A 25,059-nucleotide genomic window follows, 5' to 3' on the forward strand; every position below is an offset into this window, starting at 1 on the left:
CCCTGGGCACATGGGCCTGTGTTGCATAAGAAAACAGGCTGAGCAGGGCCCAGGGGAGCAAGCCAGTAAGCAGCGTTCCTCCATGTCCTTTGCTCCAGCTCCTGCTTCCAGGTTCCTGCCCTGAGTTCCTACCTTAGGGTTCCTGATGAACTGCAACCTGAGAGATGTAAGCTGAATATACTCTATCCTCCCCAAGTTGGTATTGGTCAGAGTATTTTGTCACAGCAATGAAGAACAAACTAGGACAAGTAATAATTGAAAAAGTGGTGAAATTATCCCTTTTTTGCAGACAACATGATATTATACCTAAGGGATCCCAAAAGTTACACTAGAAAACTCCTAGAACTGATCAACACTTTCAGTAAAGTGGCAGGTTACAAAATTAATCTACGAAAGTATGTGGCCTTTCTATATACCAATAACAATTGGAGAAAGAGAACAGGAAAACCCTCCCATTCACAATAGTCTCAAAAAATAAAGCATCTCGGAATAAACCTGAACAAAATATCTTGGAATAAATCCCAAAGGTCTCTACAATGAAAATTTTAAATCTTTAAAGAGATTGAGGAAGACAACAGAAAATGGAAGGACCTCTCATGCTAGTGGATTTGGAAGAATTAATATTATGAAAATGACCATCCTACCAAAAGCAATGTATATATATTCAGTGCAATCCCAATAAAAATTCCCCATGACATACTTCACAGAATTAGGAAAAAACTATCCTTAAATTTGTATGGAAGCACAAAGGACCTAGGATATCCAAAGCAGCAACCCTGAGCACAAAGAGCAATGCTGGTGGGATTACTATACCAGATCTCAAAGTATACTACCGAGCTATAGACATAAAAACAGTATGTTACTGCACAAAAATACATAGATCAATGGAACATAATTGAAGAACCAGACTTGAGTACATGCAATTTCAGTCACTTGATACTTGACAAAGGTGCCAAGAACACACAGTGGAGTAAAGACGGCATTTTCAAAAAATGGTGCTGGCAAAACTGGATCTCCACCTGTAGAAGAATGAAACTAGATGAACAGCAGTTCATATGCATTATCTGGTGAAAGTTTTTGCTCTCGTTTGTTTTGTTAAGACAGGGTCTCAGCTGTCTAGCCTTGGCTGGCCAGGGGCTTACTGTGTAGACTGCCTCTCTAGGGCTGCAATTACCAACACTCCTAGCTAGTACAAGTTTTTAAGACCTCTTTTCACCTTTCTTCACTTGGTGTTCTTACATCTCTGTATCTAAAGTTTTCTTTAAAAATGAAAACATTATCTCCGTTGAAAATTTTGAAATGAGGGGGCTGGAGAGAAGGACTCAGTGGTTAAGAGTACTGGCTGCCCTTGCAGAGGACCTGAGTTCAATTCCCAGCACCCATATGGCAGCTAACGACTGTCCATAACTCCAGTTCCAGGGGATCTGATGCCACCTTCTAACCTCCATGGGCTTTGCACAACACGGGTGCACTTGAATACATGCAGGCAATACACTCATACACATGAAATAAAAATTAAATATGAAATACAAATAAATCACTTTTTGTTTTTATTTTTGTTTTTGTTTTGTTTTGTTTTGTTTTTGTTGTTGTTGTTTGTTTTTTGAGACAGGGTCTCCCTGAAGCCAAAACTGACCTAGAACTCACTATGCAGATTAGGCTGGCCTAGAGCTCCCAGAGATCGCCTGCTTCTGCCTCCCACATGCTGGGATTAAAGGCATGTGCCACTGCAGCCCAGCTTTAAATTTTAAACAATGTATCTTGATCATATCCACTCTAACTCTCCTTCACACTCCCCCCAAGTACTCTCTTTTTCCCTCCCCCCTTCCTGTCCTCTCCCTTTTTTTGGTAACCCACTGAATCTAATTAGTGCTGCCTGTTGGAATGTTGACTCATCTTGTTGATTTAATGGTTTGATGGTCTTGTGCAGGTTACCATATCCAGAAGACAGCATTTTATAGCCCTCTTCTGCATCCGGCTCCTACATTCTTTCCATTCCCTCTTCTGCCATGAGGAGAAGGCACTCAATAGGACTGAGCACTCAATAGTCACTTATTCTTGGTACTTTAACCAATTATGAGTCTCTGCATTAACTGCTGACTGCTACAGAGAGAAGCTTTTCTAGCCAGTGTTGAGGGCAGTACTAATCTGTGGGTATAAGCATCAATATTTAGAAGGCAGTCTGACAGCATGTCATTTACAAAATAGTAATAGTAGGTTCCTGTCATGGGTCTATGACTTCCCAAGCCATAGGCTTTTGACCGGGTTGACAATGCCAGGCATGAATTCTTCAGTGGAGTGGGCCTTAAATCAAAGCCAGAAGCAGCTGATTACCCCTACTTATTCATGCATTATTGCACCAATGAGCACATCTTGCCTGTTAGGTTAGTATTATAGCATGCTGTGTTCACGTCAGGGTTATACCATTGGTGTCTTCCCCCCACCCCACCCCACCCCCCAGCTGTCTGGATAGCACCTTCCAGTACTATGAAAAATAGCAAGCAGGGAGAAAGCCTTCAGGTCAATTCTAGCTTGATTACTCTATGTCCTACAACCAGTGTGTCCTCAGCAGTAGGGTTTTACCATCTGGTTCTGGTTGGTCAAATAAGAGCAATGGCAATAGCCTGTGTTGTTTGGGAGACTTCTGGGGCCTCCTTGTCCAATTCACTCCTAGGGAAATACTGAGATGTGTACTTAATAATCCATGTCCCATGGGGGAAGCATTGTCCACTCATTCAGTCCACCCATTGACTGTATTTAAATTCCTTTTTAAAAAATAATAGTTCTTGGACTGGAGAGATGACTCAGCGATTAAGAGCACTGAGTCCTCTTGCGGAGGACCTGGGTTTGATTCTTGTCACCCACGTGACAACTAACAACTGTTCACAACTCCAATTTCAGAGGATATGCCGCCCTCTTCTGACCTCCCTGGGCATTGCACGACACAGGTGCACTTGCATATATGTGGGCAATACACTCTTCATACGTGTAGAATAAAAATAATAGCCAGTTGTGGTGGTGGATGACTTTAATCCCAACACTCAGGAGGCAGAGACAGGTGATCTCTGTGAAATAGAGTTTTCCAGGCCAGCTGTGGCTACAGGGAGACCCTGCCTCAAAAAGAACAACAACAAAAGAGAATAAATTTTGAAAAACAAAAAATTAATACTTCTTAGCTTAAAAATTAGTAGGTGCCATGTGGGTGCTGGGATTTGAATCCGGGTCTTCTGTAAGAACAGCTAGTGTTCTTAACTGCTGAGCCATCTCTCCACTCCAATCCCAGGGGATCCAACAGCCTCTTCTGTCCTCTGCAGGCATTGCACGACACAGGTGCACTTACCTACACACAGGCACTACACATATACATGTATACGCATAAAAAATAAAAATAATGAATAAGATCTTTAAAAATAAATAAATTTTAAAAATTAGGTTTTCAAGTGAGTTTTTTCTTTTGCTTGGTTGACTCACCCCCACACGCTTCTCTCCCTATACATTCATATCCTATGTGCTCTTCTGTCCTTTCAACCCTTAAAAACCTCTTTCTTTCCCCTTTCTTAGGCCCTTTCTACCTTCTTGAGCTCTACAGATACTCCAGATTAAACATTCAAGGATAGGATCCACACATGAGAGAGAACATTTGACATTTGTCTTTATGTGCTTGTATTACCTCACTTAGTATATTTTCTAGTTTTATCCATTTTCCTGCAAATTTCATGTTTCTTTACAGCTGAATAAAATTTGATTGTGTGTACATATACCATATTTTCCTTATCCATTCATCAATGGATGACCATCTAGGTTGATTCTATTTCCTAACTATTGAATAGAGCAACAGTGAACATGGATATGCAAGTTTAAGGAATTATTTCAGTTTTCCTGTATTTGTTAAGACTTGCATTGTATCCTGATATATGATCCATTTTAAAGAAAGCTCCATGGATTGCTGAGAAAAATGTGTGATCAGTAGTATTTTGATGGAATGTCCTGTAGATGTCTATTAAGTTCATTAGATCTGTGATGTCATTTAATTCAGATATTTCTGTTTTTTCTCAGGATGACCAGTCAATTGGTAAGAGTGAGGTATTGTAGTTATACTACTATTGTGTTGGAATCAATCTGTGACTTTACCTCTAGTAGTACTTGTTTTATAACATCAGATGTACCTACCTGTGTTAGGGTATTTATGTTTAATGTGCTCTCAATGGATTATTCAATTAATATGAAGTGACCATCTTTATGTTTATTCACTAGTTTTGCTTTGAAGTCTGTTTTTGTCAGCGATTAGAATAGCAATACCTGCTTGTTTCTTAGGTCCATTTGTTTAAAATACCTTTTTCAGCCTTTCACCCTGAGGCAGTGTCTGTTGTTTATGGTGAGGTGTGATTCTTGTAGGCACCAAATAAATTTCTTTTTTTTTGAGACAGGGTCTCCCTGTAGCCCCAGCTGGCCTCGCTATGTAGACCAGGCTGGCTTCGAACTCAGAAAGATCCACCTGCCTTTGCCTTCCAAGTGCTGGAACTAAAGGTGTGCACCACCATACCCAGCTGGTTCCTGCTTTTCTAATTCAATTTACTAGACTGTGTGTTTTGACTGGAGAATTGAGACCATTAATATTCAGTTATTACTGAAAGTGTGCTATTTTATTGTCTTTGTGGTATTTGCTCCCCACCCCCTTCCTCTCTTGCTTAATAGTTTTCTAGCACACTTTATTCTTTCCTGTGGCTTCATATATGGATTTGTTTTTCTTGTCAGTCTTTAGGATTCCTTCTGGTATCTTTTGCAGAGCTGACTTAGTGGTCTTAAATTCCTTTAGTCTATTTTTATTACACAGAGTTCTTGTTTTTCCTTCAATTGTGACAGCTTTGCTGGGTAGAGTAGGTTGTCAGTTTTTATCTTTTACTACTTGAAATATGTCATTCCAAGCTCTTCTGGGCTTTTAAAGTTTCAGTTGAATAACCGGGTGCTATTCTGATGGGCCTACATTTATATGTGTCTCTCTCTTGCCACTTTCAGTATACTTTCTTTGTTCTGTATATTTAAGGTTTTAATTATAAAATGATGGGCAAAGATTCTTTTCTGGATATTGTCTGTTGGTATCCTAAGTGTCTCCTATATCTGGATTGACATCTCTTTTCCTAACTCTGGGAAAATGATTCTTTTGAAAATGTTTTCTATGCCTTTAGAATGATATTATTCTCCATCTATGCCCATAACCCATAAATTTGGTCTTTTCATAGTATCACACGTGTCTTAGAATTTCCCTGGTACCTTATTATTTTATCTTTGACGTTGTTGGATTGTTTCAGTTCCTCCACCTTGTGTTCAAACTCAGATATTCTATCCTCTCCTTGATCTCTTCTGCTGCTGAGACTTTCCACAGAGTTTTTAACTTCACGAACTGGTTTTTTTATTTTTTTATTTTTTTTTACTTTCAGCATTTCAAATTTATTTCCTTCAGTATTACTATCTCATTGAGTTCCTCTTTCCTTCGTCTTCCTTGACTCATTCAGCTGTTTGTTCATGTCTTTGAACATACTTAGAATCATTTTGAATTCTATATCTGGGATTTCATCAAACTCACACTCATTGCTGAAAGTTTAATAATTTTTGGAGGATTTATGTTGTCTTCATTTTTTATAATTCTTTGTTTCTGTGTTGGAATTTACACATTTGATACTTTTTTTCTTTCTTTTTTTATTATCAGCTGTATTGTTTCAGTTGAGGTATTTGCAGTGTTCAAGTGAGGCTTGGATGTGATAGCATTGAGTGTATAGTTCAGAAAATAGTTCCTCAGACCAGGAGCTCTGGGAACACGGTGTAAACTCTGTGTTACTCTCGGAGTAGGGTATTATTGGGAGAAAAACCACAGATGCCTGATTTATCACTATCAGCTGTGTACTAGCCAGTTAACAGCAGTGGCCCCTTTGACTTCCATAACTGTTGGAGGATAAAGAACCAAAGATAGTATTGAGTATACTCACATTTTAGTTAATGAGATTAGGAGTGGGAGGGAAGGGTAAGGACAGGATTAAGTATTAGATGGACTTTGAAAAGAAACAAATTGAAGTGGGTAAATTAGCTAGAAGGGGAAAGTTGATACTGTTAGGGTATACGGATTTGAGAGGGTTTTTTTATTTACTATTTTTATTTTATGTGTATGCGTGTATTTCCTGCGTGTAGGTGAGTGCACCCGTGTTATGCAATGCCCCCAGAGGACAGAAGAGTCTGTCAGATCCCCTGGAACTGGAGTTACGGACAGTTGTTAGCTGCCATGTCGGTGCTGGAATTCGAACCTGGGTCTTCTGCAAGAACAGTCAGTGTTCTTAACCATTGAGCCATCTCTCTAGCCCTTGAGAGGTTCTTAAAACTATGGAAGGTTATAAATAAGAGGTAAAGAGGAGGGCTTAATAAGTACAAAAGAAAGAAGAAACGACATAGGAATAAAAGGAGGAGTGTGAGATGTGGCTGAAGAGTGTAGCAGAGAATGCCTTAAGGTAAACTGAGGAGAAACAAAGGTTCTAAAACCTAACTGAGCAATATGTAAACACTGAACCATCCTAAGACATATATGCAGGAGTGAAAACTAAGGGGGCTGGAGAGAAGGCTTAAGAGTTAAGAGTACTGGCTACTCTTGCAGAGGACCCAGGGTCAGTTCCCAGCATCCACATAGTGGCTAACGACCCTCCATGACTCCAGTTCCAGGGGATCCAACACCCTCTTCTGCCCACTGCAAGCATTACACAATGTGGTGCACTTGCACACATGCAGGCAATACACTATACACATAAAATAATAAGTAAAAAATTTTTTTAATTATCTTATGTGTATGAGTGTATTGCCTGCATGTGTGCAAGTGCACGACATTGTGTAATGCTTGCAGTGGGCAGAAGAGGGTGTTGGATCCCCTGGAACTGGAGCCAAGGACGGTTCATAGTCACCATGTGGGTGCTGGGAATCGAACCCGGGTCCTCTGCAAGAGCAGTCAGTGCTCTTAACCACTGAGCCATCTCTCTAGCTCCTGGTTTTTTGTTTGTTTGTTTGTTTTTGACAGGAGGTCCCTAGTGCCAGCCTGCCTAGAAGTCATTATGTGGACCAAATTGGCCTTGATCTCACAGAGATCTGCCATCCTCTGCTTCCCAAGGACTGGGATTAAGGAAGCACACCACCACGTGGCGTGTAAAAAAATTTTTTTAATTAAAAATAAATATTTTTTAAAAGAGTGGAAGTTAAATAATAGGAATAAGAGATAAAATAATATTTATGGAAGGTTAAGTTCTCAGATATCTCTGGCTCTAGTAGGTCCTAGGTGGTGTCGTGTCACAGAGGGAAGAATGGGAGACATAGTGTCTGCAGATCAGTGTTCTTGGGGTTCTGGCATGTGGGGAGAAGGGACTGTAAATCTTTTCCTTAAGTTCCCTCGGACAGACCCCTGCACTCCACTGTGGCCCTTCCTGGTCCTGCAGGTCTGGTGTATGTGAGAGGCAGCATTTCCTTGCAGTTTTTACTATTTCCTGGACAGCTTTATTTGGTAGGCAGCCTGTATGGTGCAGATTGGAGACAGCTTTTAGCTGGCCTTCAATTCTCAGCTTTTCTGCTTAATTTCATCAGCGCTCTCCCCTGGCTTAATAAGTTCATTTTCCCAGGGCCGGAGAGATGGTTCAGTGGTTAAGAACACTGGCTGCTCTTGCAGAGGACTCAGGTTCAATTTCCAACACCCACATGATAGCTAACAGCCTTCCATTGCTCTGGTTCCAGGGAAATGTGATGTCCTCTTCTGACCTCTGTGGGCATCACACAACACAGGTGCACTTACAATACATGCAGGTACTACACTCACACACACACAAAAATATTTTTTTAATATTTAAAAGGTTTAAAAAGTTTTTATTTACCTGTATTACTTTTCTTATATGTAAATTTTGTATATATAATCTATATATATAGATAGATATCTTGGCAGAATCATTGATCTTCAATCTTTGTTCATGCCTTAATTATTTTCATAAGATTTCTATAAGTGAAATTCAAAAATTATCATGCATGTCATCTTACTGCCCTTTAAATAGTCCCAGGGACTGGGGAGATTGCTCATTAAAGTGCTTCACGTGGAAGCTTGAGGACTTGAATTTGAAGCCCAGGACCCATGTGAAAGCCAGGCAGGGTGGTGAGCAACCTGAAATCCCAGCACTGAAGAGGCAGAGACCAGAAGATCCCTGGGGCTTGCTGGCTAGCACGATCCAAATCAGTGAGCTCCAGGTTCAGTGAGAGATCCTGTCTCAAAATACAAGGTGGAGAGAAGTTGAGGGACACATAATACAGACCTCTGATCTACACACACAGACACAGACACACACACACACCATACACACACAAAAGAAATAATTTTTGTGCTGTCAACACCTCAGTAATGAAGAACATCCATTTCCCCATACTCTAAATAGCACCCACTGTTACCATTTACTTAAATTGTCTACTTAATGAAGAGTCAATAGATGTTTAAATTTATATTTCCTTTTATACCTGTGAGATTGGACCTTTTTCATTTATTTGCTCCCACGTGTAATTACATTGCCAGAATTCCTTAATCTTTAACTGTGTTTCAAAATATATGTCATTTTGTTTTTCAATTTAATTTTCCAGTTGAATGTGATTTGTGGAGTATTTTATTATGCTTCTCTTAGAAATGTTAAATTCCTTTCCTTACTCTAAATAGCAGTCAGACATTTGAAGATATGTACTACCAAAACAAACTTATGGTCTTCAGAGTTAAAGACAAAGGTATTATGGGACAAACAAGCACTATCATATAGTTTATGTACTTTGTGTATATGTGTGCATCTGTGTGCATGTTCCTGTGTGTGCATTGAGGGGAGAGTGTGTGTGCATATGTGTGCATGTGCATGCAAAAGTCAGAGGTAAACCTCAAGTGTTGTTCCTCAGGTGCTGTCCACCTTGTTTTTTGAGACAGGGTCTCTCATTGGCATGGATCTCAATAATTAGGCTAGGCTGTCTGACCAGCAAGGTCAGGGATCATCCTGTCTACCTCAGCACTGAGATTACAAGCATATATGCCCAACTTTTTACATGGGTACTGGGGATCCCACTGAAGCCCTCATGCTTGCACTTTGTCAACTGAGCCATCTCCCCAGCTCCCTCATGTGCTTTCTTCTGTAGTGGAATGTATAGCTAGCATTATCCCAGAGCTTCTTAGGATTATATTGCTATTAGGTTAGACAGCTTTAGACTAGAGTAAGGTTGTGTGTCTGTGTCTCTGTATCCTGCTTGGATCCATTGACATTATAGTTTTCATTGAACTTGGAAAATTTGGGGCAATTAAATATTTTTGTGCCTGCTCCTACCATTCTTTCTGGGTCTCCAGTTACATATATGTTAGACTGCTTGATACTATTTCATAGGCTACTGAGACTTTTCATTTTGGTTTTCCTTCATTGTGAATAGATTTTATTATGTGTTCAAGTTTGTTCATCTTTCTATAGTAATAAATAGATATTGTCTCAGTCCGTAAAAAAATCATCTCAGTATTGTGTTTTATCTCTAGAAGTGTTTTTTTTACCATTATATTTCTCATTAAGTTCATATTTTTCCTTAGTCAGTTGATATAACTGTTTAGCATTCAGATCTGCTAGTCCCATCATCTCTGTATGTTTTACTGACTGATTTTCTTCTGATTTGGGGTCATATCTTCTTGCTTTAAAACAACTGCTCTTTTATTTTGTAAGTTTTTTTGAGACAAGATCTCCCTGTAGTCCTACCTGGCCTGAACTAACTATGTAGATGAGGCTAGTCTTGATCTCACAAGCCTTCCCAGCACTTGGATTAAAGGTGTGCACCACTGCACCCAACATCATTTGTTTTATAATTCTTTATTTAAAGCTGGACCTTGTAAAACATCACATTGCTGGATTATCTGGTTATCTTCCTTTAAAGTGTGTTGGGCTTAGATAGTCCATTTTATACTTTCAATCTTGGTTTTTCTGCTTTCCTGGAACAGATATATAAAGTCCTCTTTGCTACAAAGCTAATTCAAGTTGTTACCTGTGACCTCTTAGGTATTGCATGCCCCAGGTGATTGCTGAGGAAACTCCTTTCTGGTCAAAGAGAGGAGTTCAACTACCTCCTTCAACTCTGAGCATCATTCAGCCTGCAGCTTGGTAGAGCTGTACTCCACACATTCGTGGTCTAGTGCTCATCACTGCCTCAAGAAATCTACTTTGCAGGGTTTTTTGGCTGCTTTTTTCCCCCAGTGGAACTCTGCCCTTTCTACATTTACCTACCCAAACTCCAGTCTTCATTTCATGAATCCAGCAAGACCAGATCTCTTCTTCCAGCCAGGCCAGTTGAATGGTAGATGTACCACATTTATTTCCCTTTCCTCAGAATCACAGTCCTGGCTATCTATTGTTTAGTATTTAGACAATTTAATATATTTTATCTAGTTTTTTAGTTTGATGGGAGTTAGGTCCAGTCCTTGTTCTGTCACAGCCAGAACAGGAATCAGTAACACATGTCTGGGAATGTCAAGTCTGTATCCTGAGCCTTCTCTGTTGGCCAGTGCTCTACAAGTAGTCTCTGACCTTAAGGATCATTTAAATGGTGGCTGCAGTTTATTTCTCTAGCTTCTCTGCTCTCTCCTGTGTGCCATCAGTTAATTAACCATGTCTGCCGGTTGTTTCTTAACTAGTCTTCCCCAGTCCTTGTCTGTCTGAAATCTACCCAGATAAAAACCAAAGTAATTTTTAATATTAGATGTTATATCAAGTCAGTGCTACCTCCCACCCCCCACACACAAATAAATGAACATATAGCAAAAAAATTAATATATACATATATTGAAAAGACTAAGGAGGCAGATAGCTGACTTCATATTCTAGCTAAAGACTTTTATTGTAATTTAAGTGTCTTAGCTTCACAAATGTAAAACAGGAATAGTAACAGGCCCTTGCCCAAAGTAAAGTACTTAGGTCCTGCTTGCCATCACCATGATCACCAGGCAGTATGTTGCAGTTGCAGGGCATGTTGCTTTCCTTGTTGAGTTTCTATGCAGTAACTGTGCACTTTCCATTTCGCTTATTGCAGTGACCTTAAACTACATTGTTATAGATAATAATAATACATTTCAGAAACCTCCAAGAAAGGCTTTTGAAGTTTCACACTAAAGGAATGGTAAATGTTTGAGAAAAAAAGGTATGTTTAACCTGCTTCAACATTACATAGGATATACATATATCAAAACATTACGTGACAAGGCTGTAAAGATGACTCGGGATAAGAACACTGGCTGCTCTTACGGAGGATGTGAGTTCAGTTCCAGCACCCACATACCAGCTAACAACCATCTGTAACTAATTCCAGGAGGTCCAACACCCTTTTCTAGCTTCCATGGACATTGTGCACACATGGTACACTTACATCGTGAAGGCAAAACACTCATAGAACAAAAATAAATACAATAATTTTTAATTATATGATACCCTGTTAATATATACAGTTTTGTGCTTTTATGTATCAGTTTAAAATAAGTTTTAAAAAATAAGCTAGTTACAAATAGTCTGAAAAGTAAGCGTAAGCACATTTTTATTGTTCTTAATCTTTGAATATCTAATGCACATAAAGCTCTGAAAGACATGAAGATAGACTTTTTATACTAAAAGTGCTTACATCTGGGAATTTATGATAGTTAATATAAGAGTTGCTTATTGGGGCTGGAGAGGTGGCTTAGTGGATAAAAGCACTGACTGCTCTTGCAGAGGACCTGGGTTCGATTCCCAACACCCACATGGTGGCTACCAACTTTCTGTAACTCCAGTTCCTCAGGAATCCGATGCCTTCTTCTGACCTCTGTGGGCATCGCATGACCCAGGTACATTTACACACATGCAGGCAGTACAATCAATACACAAAAGTATTTTTTTTTAAGTTGTTGATCAATATACACAAGATTTGCCTTAAATAAGATGGACTTTAGTAGTCCTTTCTGTCTTCATCTTGCTTTATGCATAGTGTAGGAATGTACCCATAGATCTTGTTTGTATGTAGCTTAAGAAGTGCTGCAAATGTGTGCCACGACCTTCACTTTGAGTGTCTAAAGTGGTTTAAGAAATAACTCAAAAAGCCGGGCGTGGTGGTTCACGCCTGTAGTCCCAGCACTTGGGAGGTAGAGGCAGGTGGATCTCTGTCAGTTCAAGGCCAGCCTGGTCTACATAGTGAGTTCCAGGACAGCTGGGGCTACAGGGAGACCCTGCTTCAAAAAGAAAAATAAATAAATAAATAACATTAATTCAACCAGTACGTGTCAAGCTCTGCTAGGTGCCAGGTACTTTGGTTGTAATGATGATACAATGTTTGTAGTCAAGAGAGGGAATAGATAAGTGAAAACATTTGTGATGTTACTGTAATGCAGAAATGAAAATGGGTAGTGAGACCACTAAAGAAGAAACGCTTCAGTCTGTCAGGACTAAGACAGGAAGGTTTCTGATAGAGGTTTGGATGGTGTCTGGGCCATGGAAAACATTTACAGGAAAGAAATTGGTATGGAACAGCACCTTATGCTTGAGGAATTGCAGCTTGTTGTGCAAGTGTGAAGGAGGTGGGATTCCAGTCATTCTTTTTCCTAACCAGCAGTTCCAAATGCGTGGCCTCTTTTCAGAAGTGATTTTCTTTTGTTTCATTTTCCAAATAAAAGAAGACAGTGTCTGAAGAGCTCAAAATGTTTTTGCTCAAGTTCTTTCTGTCTTTTTGCCCCTGTTGTCCTTTGCCTCACAACTGGTTCCTTGAGTACATCTTCAGAGCCCTAGAATTCTGTAATACGAAGGCATCCATTTAATGTACTTTAAATGGTTCTTGTTGCAGAAACCAAAATGTAATGTTAGTTAAGTGAATTGATGGTTAAGCACTGGTGCAGATAATAATTAGTGGTTTAGTTGATCACCATAAGACTGTCAATTAAAGTAACACTTTGATTGTCACTGTCCAACAGTGAAGCTATACATGATGGTCTTCAACAAGCAGAATTCCCAGAAGTCCATCCTTCATTTTTTATATTTACTTATATCCTGCTTCTGCTGAGGACTGAAGATTATATCCAAATACATAAATTGTACTTGAGACTGCATTACAAATAAGCCATTAACAACTATTATACATAGTCATAAATGTTATGTAAAAGATGTGTCAAAGTGAAATGAAAGTTATAAATCATGCAGTATTTCTCAGAGCTTAGAAGATATAAGTTGATTAGGGGAGAAACTTTTCTTCTTGTTTTTCTCTCTGGAAGAGTTCTCTTCTGGAGTTGTGTGCCTGGCTCTTCTAGAATTTTATATGAGGGCTAATCAGTTCTGTACTAGGTGATACCTTCAATTCCATTTCTATTGCAAACACAGTAACAGATTTCCAAATTATAATGCAATTACTTGGTAAAAAATGTGGATGCAACACTAAATTGAGATTCTCAATGGTAAAGTTCAAAAGTCAAAATAAAACAGACTTTTGGTTTTCTTATAGGTCTGCCTTTATAAGGACAGAATTTAGATTACCAGATGAATAGGACATTTGTCTTTCAAAAAGTCCCATTTTGCAGTGTGGCTCTTACTCAGTGTGTAGCACTGCAAGGGCATGTATGTTGTTGATTGACAAAAGGTCAGCATAACCCAGAAATCAAATCAGGAAATGATGAGGTAACTGTGTTGAAAAAATGACCGCATTTCAGCAAGACCAGTCTAGACAGGTGTCTAGCCACTTCTGTTAAAGGTAGAGGAGTTTCCTATCAAAACTACAACTTCTTTATAGAAGGGTTTTTTGTCCATTCATCCATTCATCATTGATTTATTTTCATTGTTTTTGTTTTTGTGCTTCTTTTTTTTTTTTGAAACAGGGTCTCCCTGTAGCCCTGACTGTCCTGGAACTCACTAGGTAGACCAGGCTGACCTCGAACTCACAGAGATGCACCTGCCTCTGCCCCCCAAGTGCTGGAATTAAAGGCATGTACCACCATGCCCGGCTTGATTTGTTTTCTACCAGTAGAGCATTAATTCTAAAATTCTTTTACTGTAGGCATGTCTGGAGCTTTTGAGATGCACAGCTAGATGTGCGCTTTAATATACTGGGAGCAGAGTTCAGGAAGATACATTTGGTGTACACTGTCTGTACCTGTTGGTCCAGTCTCCACCTGAGAAATATTGCCACAGAGCACAGTTGACCTGGGCTTGTTCTTGGAGTATTTAAAGCTATATATGTATGGTCACCTCCTTAGCTATTAAAAAATATTACTAGTGCTCCTAAAGAATCTCCAGTTTTGAGTGTCATTGCCTTTCTGATGAACTACCATTATGAATAACTTGTCAAATACAATTTTAAATACTAGACAAGATAATTCTCTATATAAAGTTAGTGGATAGCAGCCAGTTAAATTGTGAAAAAATTCTGCTAATATGATTTTTGCTTTGTTTTCTGACAGTAAACAGAAGTACCACATTATAATCATTTCCATGCCTAGTTTGTGAAAAGACTATTATTGGAATAATACAGAGTATACTTAATTTTCTTTTAGAAGGAATGTACCATTCTGACTTACTTAAACTTGAAGTAAAAACACACCACAACACACATGCTACACACACCACACATTCGTGCACACATGTGCGCATGTGCACACACACAGAACATTGTTCAGATTTTTAAGCAGTAGTTGATATTGATGGTTATGTGATTCTCTTTGACAAATCAGGACCATTTTAAGAAAGTCATCTTTCTAATTTTTGGATCAGAAAACAGCCCTTGTCTGTTCCTAGCTATGTCTTGGGAAGTACTTCCAGCCTCCTTTGACTTTGCAAAGGAAGCTGATGAGCAATGCTAATTATCAGTACAGCTATAGCTGGATAGCTTTAGAAAGCATGGATGTAGCATTCTTCATACTGCTGCAGCTGCTTTAATAATTTGATCCTCACATTATCCATGAAGAGCTGTGATTATCCCATTTTACATATGAAGAATTTAGGATACAGGAAGATAAAGCAACTTGCCCAAGTTCACATAGTGAGTCCATACAGTCACAGGGTCTCACTATGAAGCCCTAGCTGGCTTGGAACTCGCTATATAAACCAGGCTGGCCTCTATCTCACAGAGATCTGCTTGCCTCTGCCTACTAAGTGCTGGGATTAAAGGCTTGCACCACCATACCTGGCCTGAAAAGGTTCTCGTAGAAAAAATTTTTTACTGAAGATGAAGATGGAGATCCTATTTAAAACATGAAGTCAAGCATAGGCATCTTTACCTGTTCTCTGAAAATATCAAACTGTGACTGGGATACACACCACACACATATGCACCACACACACAGACGTACCACACACAAACCACACAAACACAACACACACACGCATACATGCCAAACATTGTTTGGATTTTAAGCAGTGATTGATACTGATAGTTATGTAATTCTCTTTGACAAATCAGGACCATTTTAAGAAAGTCATCTTCTAGCTTATGAATTGCAAAATATCATGTGCTATATATGTAGTGATCTCAAGTACTCAGGAAGATATGCAAGAAGATCATAAATTCAAGTCCAGCCTGGACTACATAATGAGACCTTGTCTCAAAAAACAAAAAAAGCTCTGAAGTCCTTACAGGACTAGTGTGAGCTGTGAACATAAAGGGCTGATCCTACTCATGGATTGGTGAGTGGGTATGAGCTTTCTGGAGAGGCAAGGTATCAGATTACATGACCATTTAAAATCTTGTTCTATTTTAATTATTTTATGATAAGTGATAGTTATTTTAATAGTGAGTATGGTAGTGCACACCTGTAATCCCAGAACTCCATAGGTAGAAGTAGGAGTTACATGGCCTGGGCTACATATGAAAAAAAAAAAAAAAAAAAAGACATGGCTTTGCTTTAACTATTAAAAGGAATAAACTAAAATTGAGGTGAGCTTCTCTGGGTGAGCTAACATTTTTCTCAGTCCAAAAACATTACATCCTCAAATTTAAGTTTGCAATACATTTATCCTGTTTATTTTTATTGAGTGGCAATCATCTGAGAAAATTGTTACAAGGTGCCTACTTTGCATACTGCTAGCTCATAATATACATGACCCAAACCTTAATAAGTCAGAAGCTGGGTATGAGGGTACACACCTGCAGTCTTGGCACCTGGGTGAGTGATGCATAAAGAGCAAAAGTTAAGGTCATCCTGGGCTACACATGAAATTCAGGGTCAACCTAGGCTACATGAGATCCCATTCCATACAAACTAAAGGAAAAAAAAGTGTCAGTTCTGATGGCAGCATGATGCCACTACAAAAACACCCAGCACTGCTGCCATTATTAAATACTTGACCGAGCAGTGTGTCTACCATCTTTGCCAGTCCAACTTATAGCTCTTAATCATTTCCATTGAAATGATTTTGCTGTAATATATGAATATATTCAGTAATGGGAATCTGTCCTTTATTACTCTGAAAAACATTACACTAATAAAATTGGCCAAATATTAAAACTTCCATCAAGATGTTAAACGTGTTTTCATCAACATCTTCCCTCTAGTGTGGAGTTCATATCAGAACCTTAGTACTCATGTTTTAAATCTCACAACTTCCTCTAGAGTTAGCCCAGCCCAGAGTAGTATGTATATGGTTATTTGTTTCATGTCCTGTCTATTCATTACACTCTAATTGATGAAATGTTGGTGAATAGAAGCTTTTCCTATTCCTGCTCTTGTCCAATACAAATTTGAATTTTTAGCACCTCAACTGTATGCATTTTTTTCTCAACACAGTTGGCTGAGTTCCCTCTCAGTGCTGTTATAAATTATTCTCAGCATTGGTATCAAAAAAATTATCCTTCCAGCCTTTCATTTGAGTGCGAGGACTACACTCACAATCACATTCCCAGGGAAGCAAAGGAAGGCTGCAAATTATACTGATGTGAGGACTCTGATTTAACCCATGTTAGCTAGCCAGCAACACCTACCAGTAAGTGAGGTAAAGGGTTGATTCTGTGTGATAGTGCTTCAGCACACCAGAAAATTCAGTCTCAGCAAGACTAAGGGAGAGCAGACCATAGGAAGGCAAGAGGACTACTTGGAAATGCCATGAAAGAGGGACAGATGGTCCACGGGTATTGATTGAGAAGATGGGTATTTCTCGCACTGCCTGATTCCCAGCAGATTTCCAACACTAGGCCATGTGTATACCTAAAATAACACTTCTCCCCACCCTTTAAAGGTGACCTAAATGAATTTATGTATTAAAGTCCAATACTCAGTTTTTTCCTTAAAAAAAATATTAAGCTGAAATTTAAGGAAATTAACCCTAACCCTGAGCAAGTCATCTTTGAATCCTTTAGATCTAAGTATATTATTTAATGTAATAAATATTAACTCTGATTTTTCTCCTTTTATTTTCAACTCTTTTCCTCCTAATGAGCAACTTGTCAACTTTGATTGTAGATGTTGAGGACGTGTTCACTTCCAGATCTCTCAAAGCTGTTCAGAACCCTGATGGATGTAGGAGATGTTCACCAAGACAGCCTTGAAATAGACGCAATTGAAGATGAGCACGTTAAAGAAGGACCCTCTGATTCTGAAGACACGTAAGCATAACATCCCTGACAAATGCTAGCATCTGTGCAATTTCTGAATTAGTATGTGTTAAAAAGTCCAGAGAGAATGACCTGTCTGGTTTCTTATGATTACCTTTAACTGCCTTCCTGCCACTCCCCTCAGTTCTTACAGCTCATTTAAAAGTGTAGTCATGGGGCTGGAGAGATGGTTCAGTAGTTAAGAGCATTGGCTGCTCTTGCAGAGGGCCTGGATTCGATTCCAAGTACCCTCCTGGCGGCTAACAACAGTGGGGTAGCTCCAGTTCCAGGGGATCCTACGCCCTCTTCTGACCTCCACAGGCATTGCACAACATAGGTGCACCAACCTACATGCAAGTAATACATTCATACACATAAAATAAAAATAATAAATAAAAAGATAAATAAAAGTGTAGTCATGCATTGTGATAATGCTTATCTGACTCTAAATCACTTGTTAGCAATCTCATCTGAAGCCCAGAAGAGTAGTTCATATCTGTGTTCACTGTCATTTTGCCAGTGACATCCATCTAGCACAGTGACTTGAATATTAATTCCTAAATATTGGTTAAATAATGAGTTTTAACAGGACAATGACTTAAATAATGGAATACCCTTTTATCCAAGGATTGCAGTGGGAAATTGAGAAGTATTAAATGCTCCACAGTGCTCCAGGAAAATGACCTACTTGTGACATGTTTGATTTCAGGTTGCATTAGTGGTGAAGTAGACTGTTTTATTTGTGTCATTTGTGTGGGTTGAAGGTAGGGTAACCATGTAGGAATAAGTGTGTGTGTGTGTGTGTGTGTGTGTGTGTGTGTGTGTGCATGTGTGTGTGTGTGCATGGACCTGGGTTTGATCAGCTTGGACAAGTGTTATAAACTTTGAGGGGAAATAAAATCAAAGGAACCTAGAATGAACTTTGAAAAAAATCACTGTTAGAAGTCTAGTGCTGGCGGTACAGAGGATGAAGCTCAGTGGTAGAGAAATACCCAAGTATGCATGAATCCCCAAGTTTGATACCAGCATTTTTAAAGAATAGCTAAATGATGTTCAGTGTATTTGAATCATTCTGAGAATAAATTACAACACATTAGAATTTATATGATTTATTTTGATTGATTTTTGAATTTGGCTTTATACTTTGTACCTCTACTTTTAAATAGAAAGAACTTGTTTTCTAATTAAATGTATCAGTCAAAAAAAAATTGGCCATAATACATGAATCCGGATCACTACATCTGACACAATTTTTAATTGTTTTTCCTTGCTTTTCAAATTTCTAATGAAACTTGACTCTAAAAAATTGCCCCTTCTTTCCATTTTTCAGAGTGTCCTGTAGATTTTTACTAGTAGCCTAATTGTTTGGAGGAAGTTCTCATTTTATCTTTAATTTTTTTCCTTTTGACCATGGTGATTATGCACCTTGATCTCGTGTTTCGGTAGCCTTGTTGATTAACACAACTTTGAGCAGCTAAATGGCCAACAAAGTGCTAGGTAACAGGGTTCTTCTCACCAAGCATAAATAAAATCAGTTTTTATCTGAGTAATCTCTAAGTTATTTCTAAAATGCTGTGTCCACTTGATGTTTGTCTCTTGAAGTTGTTTTTGGTCCATACAATACTCAAGATTTTATAATAGAGTCAACTCAAAACTAAACTTGGTACCAGATTTCAAAGTATTTTAATAGATTTTTGAGTTCTTATTTCATAAGATATGGAATCCTCTCACACTTTCTTATGTGGCAGTTGGACCAGCTTCACTTACTTGACCCCATGAGCTTTGGCCATTAACTCTAGGCTAGCACTGAAAGGTATTACCAGCAGATCAGTGCTTAGTCATCATAGCAGTAGACAGAGCAGGTGTGCATGGTAAGCTAGCTCTGTAATCAAATGCTGAGTTAAAAGATTAGACACCTTCCCATTCAGATTCCAGACTTCTCTGTAGCTGCCACACAGTCGGCTTGCTAGAGTGAGTATGCATAAGTACAGATGAAGACATTTCTACATAGATGATTATTTTCCTGTTAAATAATTGTATTCAAGGCCTCATGTAATAGTTACATTTTTGTTCTTGGATTGGAAGTTGAGTCTAAACTTTTAGAAAGGCTGTTACCAACCCTTGTACCTTATTTAGTGTTATCTTTCTGCTGGAGGAGATCTTTGGTTTAGGAGCATAATCCCTCTCAGATGTCTCCATGCACCTAAACCCTCACATAAGTGTAGTCTACAGACATTCCCATTTGTGTGCCCCTTTGGAGAAAGAAGCAAGTTGGAAGAGACCAGCCAGTAAATACATCTCTTGGTTATGGTGGAAGTGTTCAAGAACAGAGTTCAATCTTGTTTGCAGTCACTGATGTGGCCTTGAACAAGTCATTTAGATAATTTGATTGACAGTTTCCATGTCTCTAACATGAGTTTTGTTTGAATAAAATTTAAATAGGATGAAACTGCTTAGTAAACTAATGTACTTTATAAATATAAGGTCTTGAAGGATGGAGAGATGGCTCAGTGATTAAGAGCACTTACTGCTTTTGCAGAAGACCTGGGTTCAAATCCCACCCCCCCACACTTGGTGGCTAACAACTGTCCTTAACTCCAGTTCCAGGAAATCCAACGCCCTCTTCTAACTTCCACAGGCATTGTGTGAAATGGGTGCACTTACATACATGCAGGCAACACACTCATTCACATAAAATAAAAATAAATAAAATTTAAAAAATAAATAAAGATAATGCCTTGTTGAATAAATTAGTTTATCCCACATTTTAAGCCCCATGAAAATAGAATTTGTATGCTGACAAATTCCTGAAAGCCAGATTCTCCCAGGGGATTATGAAAGTTATTTTATACACAGGAAGGTCTTCTTAAGAATACGCACATTGGGGCTAGAGAGATGGCTCAGTGGTTAAGAGCGCTGGCTGCTCTTGCAGAGGACCTGGGTTTGATCCTAGGGCCCACACAGTGGCTACCTCTTCTGTCCTCCATGTGCATTGCATGACACAGGTGCACTTACATACATGCAGACACTCATACACATAAAATTAAAATAATAAAATATTTTTAAAAAAAGAATACACACAGGCTGAAGAGATGGTGCAGCAGTTAAGCACACTGTCTGCTCTTGCAGAGGACCTGGATTCCATTCCCAGCACCAACATAGCAACTAACAACTGTCCCAAAACTCCAGTTCCAGGGGATCCAACACCTTCTTCTGACCGCCACAGGCATTATACAACATGGGTGCACTTATATGTATGTAGGCAATATACTGATACATGTAAAAAATAAGAATACACACATAAAGATAAGTTTCTGTTGACCATTGTGTACACTGCATTATCTTATTAGCCTGAGCCAAAATACAAATATTATGTAAGACCTTGAATACATGTCTCTATAAAGGTTTAAGTACATTCACATGGACAGACTTGCATATAGTACAGAACTCATTCACATGAAGATTGTGATTGACTTTCAAAATTACTCTTTAAATTTTTGAATATTTTTGTTTTTAGAAAGCAAATGATAAACATCTCTCTCTCTCTCTCTCTCTCTCTCTCTGTTTTCAACTCTGTTCTCTTAAAATATCAAACTGGCTGGGACACATAGAACATTGTTTCAAAATTTAAGCAGTGATTGGTATTAGTAGTTACGTGATTTTTCTTTTGGCGTATCAGGACCATTTTAGGGAAGTCATTTTCTGGCTTATAAACACCTCAGAATATCCATTGTGTGCTGTATTTATCAATGTATTAATCCTCACTTACTTAGTTAAAAACTGCATCAGTTTATTCAGACTTCTTTTTGTCCACAAGTAGCACTTTTAAGTAGAAGAGAAGGCATATTCATGTGTTGAAGTCCCATCTCACAATGAGGTAAAGTTTCTGGGATGTTTAGTCTAATTTTTTAAAATTTCAGTGTGTTTGAAGAAACTGACAGAGATTTACAAGAGCTTCAGGCCTCGATGGAGCAGTTACTTAGGGAACAACCCAGTGAAGAATGCAGCGAGGAGGAAGAGTTGGTCGTAAAGCACAGTGATGTGGAGCAGATGGCAAATGGGACAGATGTGGCAGATGAGGACGACAACCCCAGCAGTGAAAGCGCCCTGAACGAGGCTTGGCACTCGGGTGCGTCTCCTGGTGGTGGCTGCTCTTCATGCACAGCATTTCAAGTAGGGGTATTTGCTGAGCTCTGCAATGACTGTCCCCAGCTTAAAAACTGCAGTGTGTTGCTGTCACTGTGATGTTTTCACTGGTTTCCCTTTCACCCTAATGTGCAAGAACTTGTTCCATTTCTTCCTATTGAATTATGGCAGTAAATTTTTAAAGCATTTTTACTCTGCTATCTGCTCCCCGCGCTTGACTTACTTTCTAGTAATAAAAATAATAACTTAGGGACTAGAGAGATTGCTCAGTGGTTAAGAGCACTGGTGGTTCTTGCAGAGGACCAAGGTTCAATTCCCAGCACCCCCATGGTAATTAACCATCCTTAACTCCAGTCCCAGGGGATCTGACTCATTCTTCTGACCTTTGTGGGCATTGCATGACACTGGTGCATTGCAGGCAGTACACTCATACACGTAAAATAAAAATAATGCAATATTTAAAAGTAATAACAGTTTTGGTATGCTTCCTGGGTCAACTTCTGTGTGTCTTATGCTATGTCATGTGTATTAGCTTTTATCATAGACAGGCTTAATTGTTTCAATATAAAACATAGAAATATGCTTATTCCTTTTTATTAAAAAAATCAAACTAATATTTAATAGTGACATTTCTAGGAATTATTATGGTAACCTTACTATTTATGTCTGTAAAATGAAAGATTCTCAAATTAACAGTCGTGGATATAACAGATTTTATATGTGCTCTGATGAATTGACAAAATACTATAGTGGTGACTGCTTATACGGAAGGTAGAAGCAGTATACTTCAGTCTCATAATTCACTTATGGAATTTCAGTTTGTTAGTGTAAGAATTATTTTTAATCAAAATATATTTCTTTTTAGATAATAGTGATGGGGAGACTACTAGTGAGTATGAATATGATAGTGTCTTTAACCATTTAGAGGAGCTGAGGCTTCACCTGGAGCAAGAAATGGGCTTTGAAAAGTTCTTTGAGGTTTATGAGAAAGTGAAGGTAAGTGAAATGCAGCAGTGTTGACTTCTGAATGTCTCTGGTTGCATGCTAGTAAAATGTTTTATCTTTTTTAGTAACTACAGTGTATACATAATATGTGTTTAGACACACAGTGAGGTCTTCAATTAAAGTTAGCATTGAAACATTCATTTCTCTGGTGATTTGGTACAGGCTATTCATGAAGATGAAGATGAAAATATTGAGATTTGTTCAACAATAGTTGAGAACATTTTGGGCAGTAAGCATCAGCATCTCTATGCCAAGATCCTTCATTTAGTCATGGCGGACGGAGCCTATCAGGAAGGTAAGGTTTCCTTGTGTCTTTATATTTTACATTTGATCTTAGCCAAAAGACCAAGAAGCGATGTGTCTTTATATTTTAAACATGTGAAGAAAAACAAGATGACAAATGTAAAGCAGGGAGCTCCTGTCACATGCGTTTTGGTATGGTCTATGCTAGAGCCACAGCTATAACTTTTTTTATGTGTGTGAATGTATTGCCTGCATGTATGTAAGTGAACCTGTGTCTTACAACAGCCACTGAGGTCAGAAAAGGGCATCAGATTCCCCTGGAACTGGAATTACAGACAGTTGTTAGCTACCATGTGGGTACTGGGAGTCGAACGCAGGTCCTCTGCAAGAGCAGCCAGTACTCTTAACTGCTGAGCGATCTCTCCATCCCCAACAGCTATAACTTTTAAGCAATTCCACAGTTAACTCTGTTCTCTCACATGCTTTTTTTTTAAAATGGGAAAGGATCTAAAAATAATAGAAATATATTGTATGAAATTCACAAAAATACAAAATTTAAAAAAAAAATAAGATATGAACAATAAACACACCAAAAGAGGCAACATTGAAGACTTCATGGAAAGACTCATAAAACTAATAAAAAACCATTAAAAACAAAAGACGTTTTAAAACTTGTAGTTCATACAAAAATCTCATACAAAATCTAATGGGCTGCGTCTGGCTTACAGACTTTGATCTTTGATTTCTTCATGGGGCAAAGGAAGATATCTGTGGCACCTTTTGACAAAATTGCTGGGCACATTCAAAAGTTCATATAGATAAAAAAAATTTAGATGAACTCATGGAACCTCATAAAGATGATATCACCACTTGCTCACTATTATTCCTTGATTGCTTGATAAATGGTTTACCCTCCAAAACACATTTACTTTGATTTACTTTGGAATTCTTGCTTGAATGTGGATTGGGAGAACTAATATCTACATGCAACTGTGGATTACATTTGTTTTTTTTGTTTTTTTTTTTTTTTGGTCTTTTTGAGACAGGGTCTCCCTATAGCTCCAGCTGCCCTGGAACTCACTATGTAGACCAGGCTGGCCTTGAACTGACAGAGATCCAGCTGCCTCTGCCTCCCAAGTGCTGGGATTTAAAGGCGTGCGCCACAACGCCTGGCTGTGGGTTACATTTTTAAAGAATCTCAAAACTAAAAAAAATAATACAATAACAGAGTTGGGTCAAGAGAGTCTTCCCTTATACTTTGTGGATCTATATAAAAAAGGCAAGTACATCCAAGGGTAAGTAAGGAGCCAGGTGGGAAAGCCCTTTAATGACAAAATGCTTTCTTTTGTATATATTTTTTTATTGAAGTTTTTGTGTATTTCATACAGTACATCTCGAACAATATTAATCATCTTTATACCCCCATCCCCACTGGCACCCTACCGTAACCCTCCACCACCACCACTGGAGTCCATATACTCGGTCATCCCTGTTAAGGCCCACTGGGTTGTCGGTGTCCCCAGCCATTCCCCAGTGCAAGTCTATCCACTGAGTCTAATCAGCCTATCTAGAGTCCCTTGTTTTAGGAAGATCAGCTGTTCCTCATCTAGCAGCAATCAGTTGCCAACATTCCTTTAGATAAGATTGGGGTCTGCTGTTCATTTTCCCAGTTCAATGCTGGGTTATTGTCTGCTTAAGTTTGCATGGGACTTGTGTATGCTGACACCATTGCCATAGAATCATATGAGCAGGTTCCCAGGAGCTTGTATGACTTTTGTTTTCATATGGTCATGTACCTCTTCCCTGGCTCTATCTTTTCACCCCCTCTTTCAAGATGGTCCTTGAGCCTTGGGTGGGTGGAGTTTAATAAAGGGATCCTGTCCAAGGACCATCATTCAGCCCTCTCTTCACCTCTACTCTTTGACTATTTGTGACCTTTTGTTTTTATTGGCATAGGTTCTTTAAGTCAGTGCCCTTTAATGTATAAGTAACATTGGAATGAAACTTTTTTTATGGAGTTTGGTGTGTGTGTGTGTGTGTGTGTGTGTGTGTGTGTGTGTGTGT

At 38.7% G+C, this 25,059-nt stretch overlaps 1 protein-coding gene across 4 annotated transcripts in view; it reads left to right on the plus strand.

Moving 5' to 3' along the window:
* Positions 1–25,059, plus strand: part of Nek1 (NIMA related kinase 1) — a 182,039-nt gene that overhangs the window by 144,149 nt on the left and 12,831 nt on the right. For all 4 annotated transcript variants that reach the window (XM_008824939.3, XM_029559550.1, XM_029559551.1 and 1 more), the window contains 4 exons: positions 17,471–17,613; positions 21,522–21,730; positions 22,613–22,743; positions 22,915–23,047. In XM_008824939.3, coding sequence (XP_008823161.1) covers positions 17,471–17,613; positions 21,522–21,730; positions 22,613–22,743; positions 22,915–23,047 — 616 coding nt within the window. The remainder of the gene's footprint in view (positions 1–17,470; positions 17,614–21,521; positions 21,731–22,612; positions 22,744–22,914; positions 23,048–25,059) is intronic.

This window comes from Nannospalax galili, unplaced genomic scaffold (genome assembly GCF_000622305.1).
Source record: "Nannospalax galili isolate Female #2095 unplaced genomic scaffold, S.galili_v1.0 scaffold109, whole genome shotgun sequence".
Lineage (NCBI taxonomy): Eukaryota > Metazoa > Chordata > Mammalia > Rodentia > Spalacidae > Nannospalax > Nannospalax galili.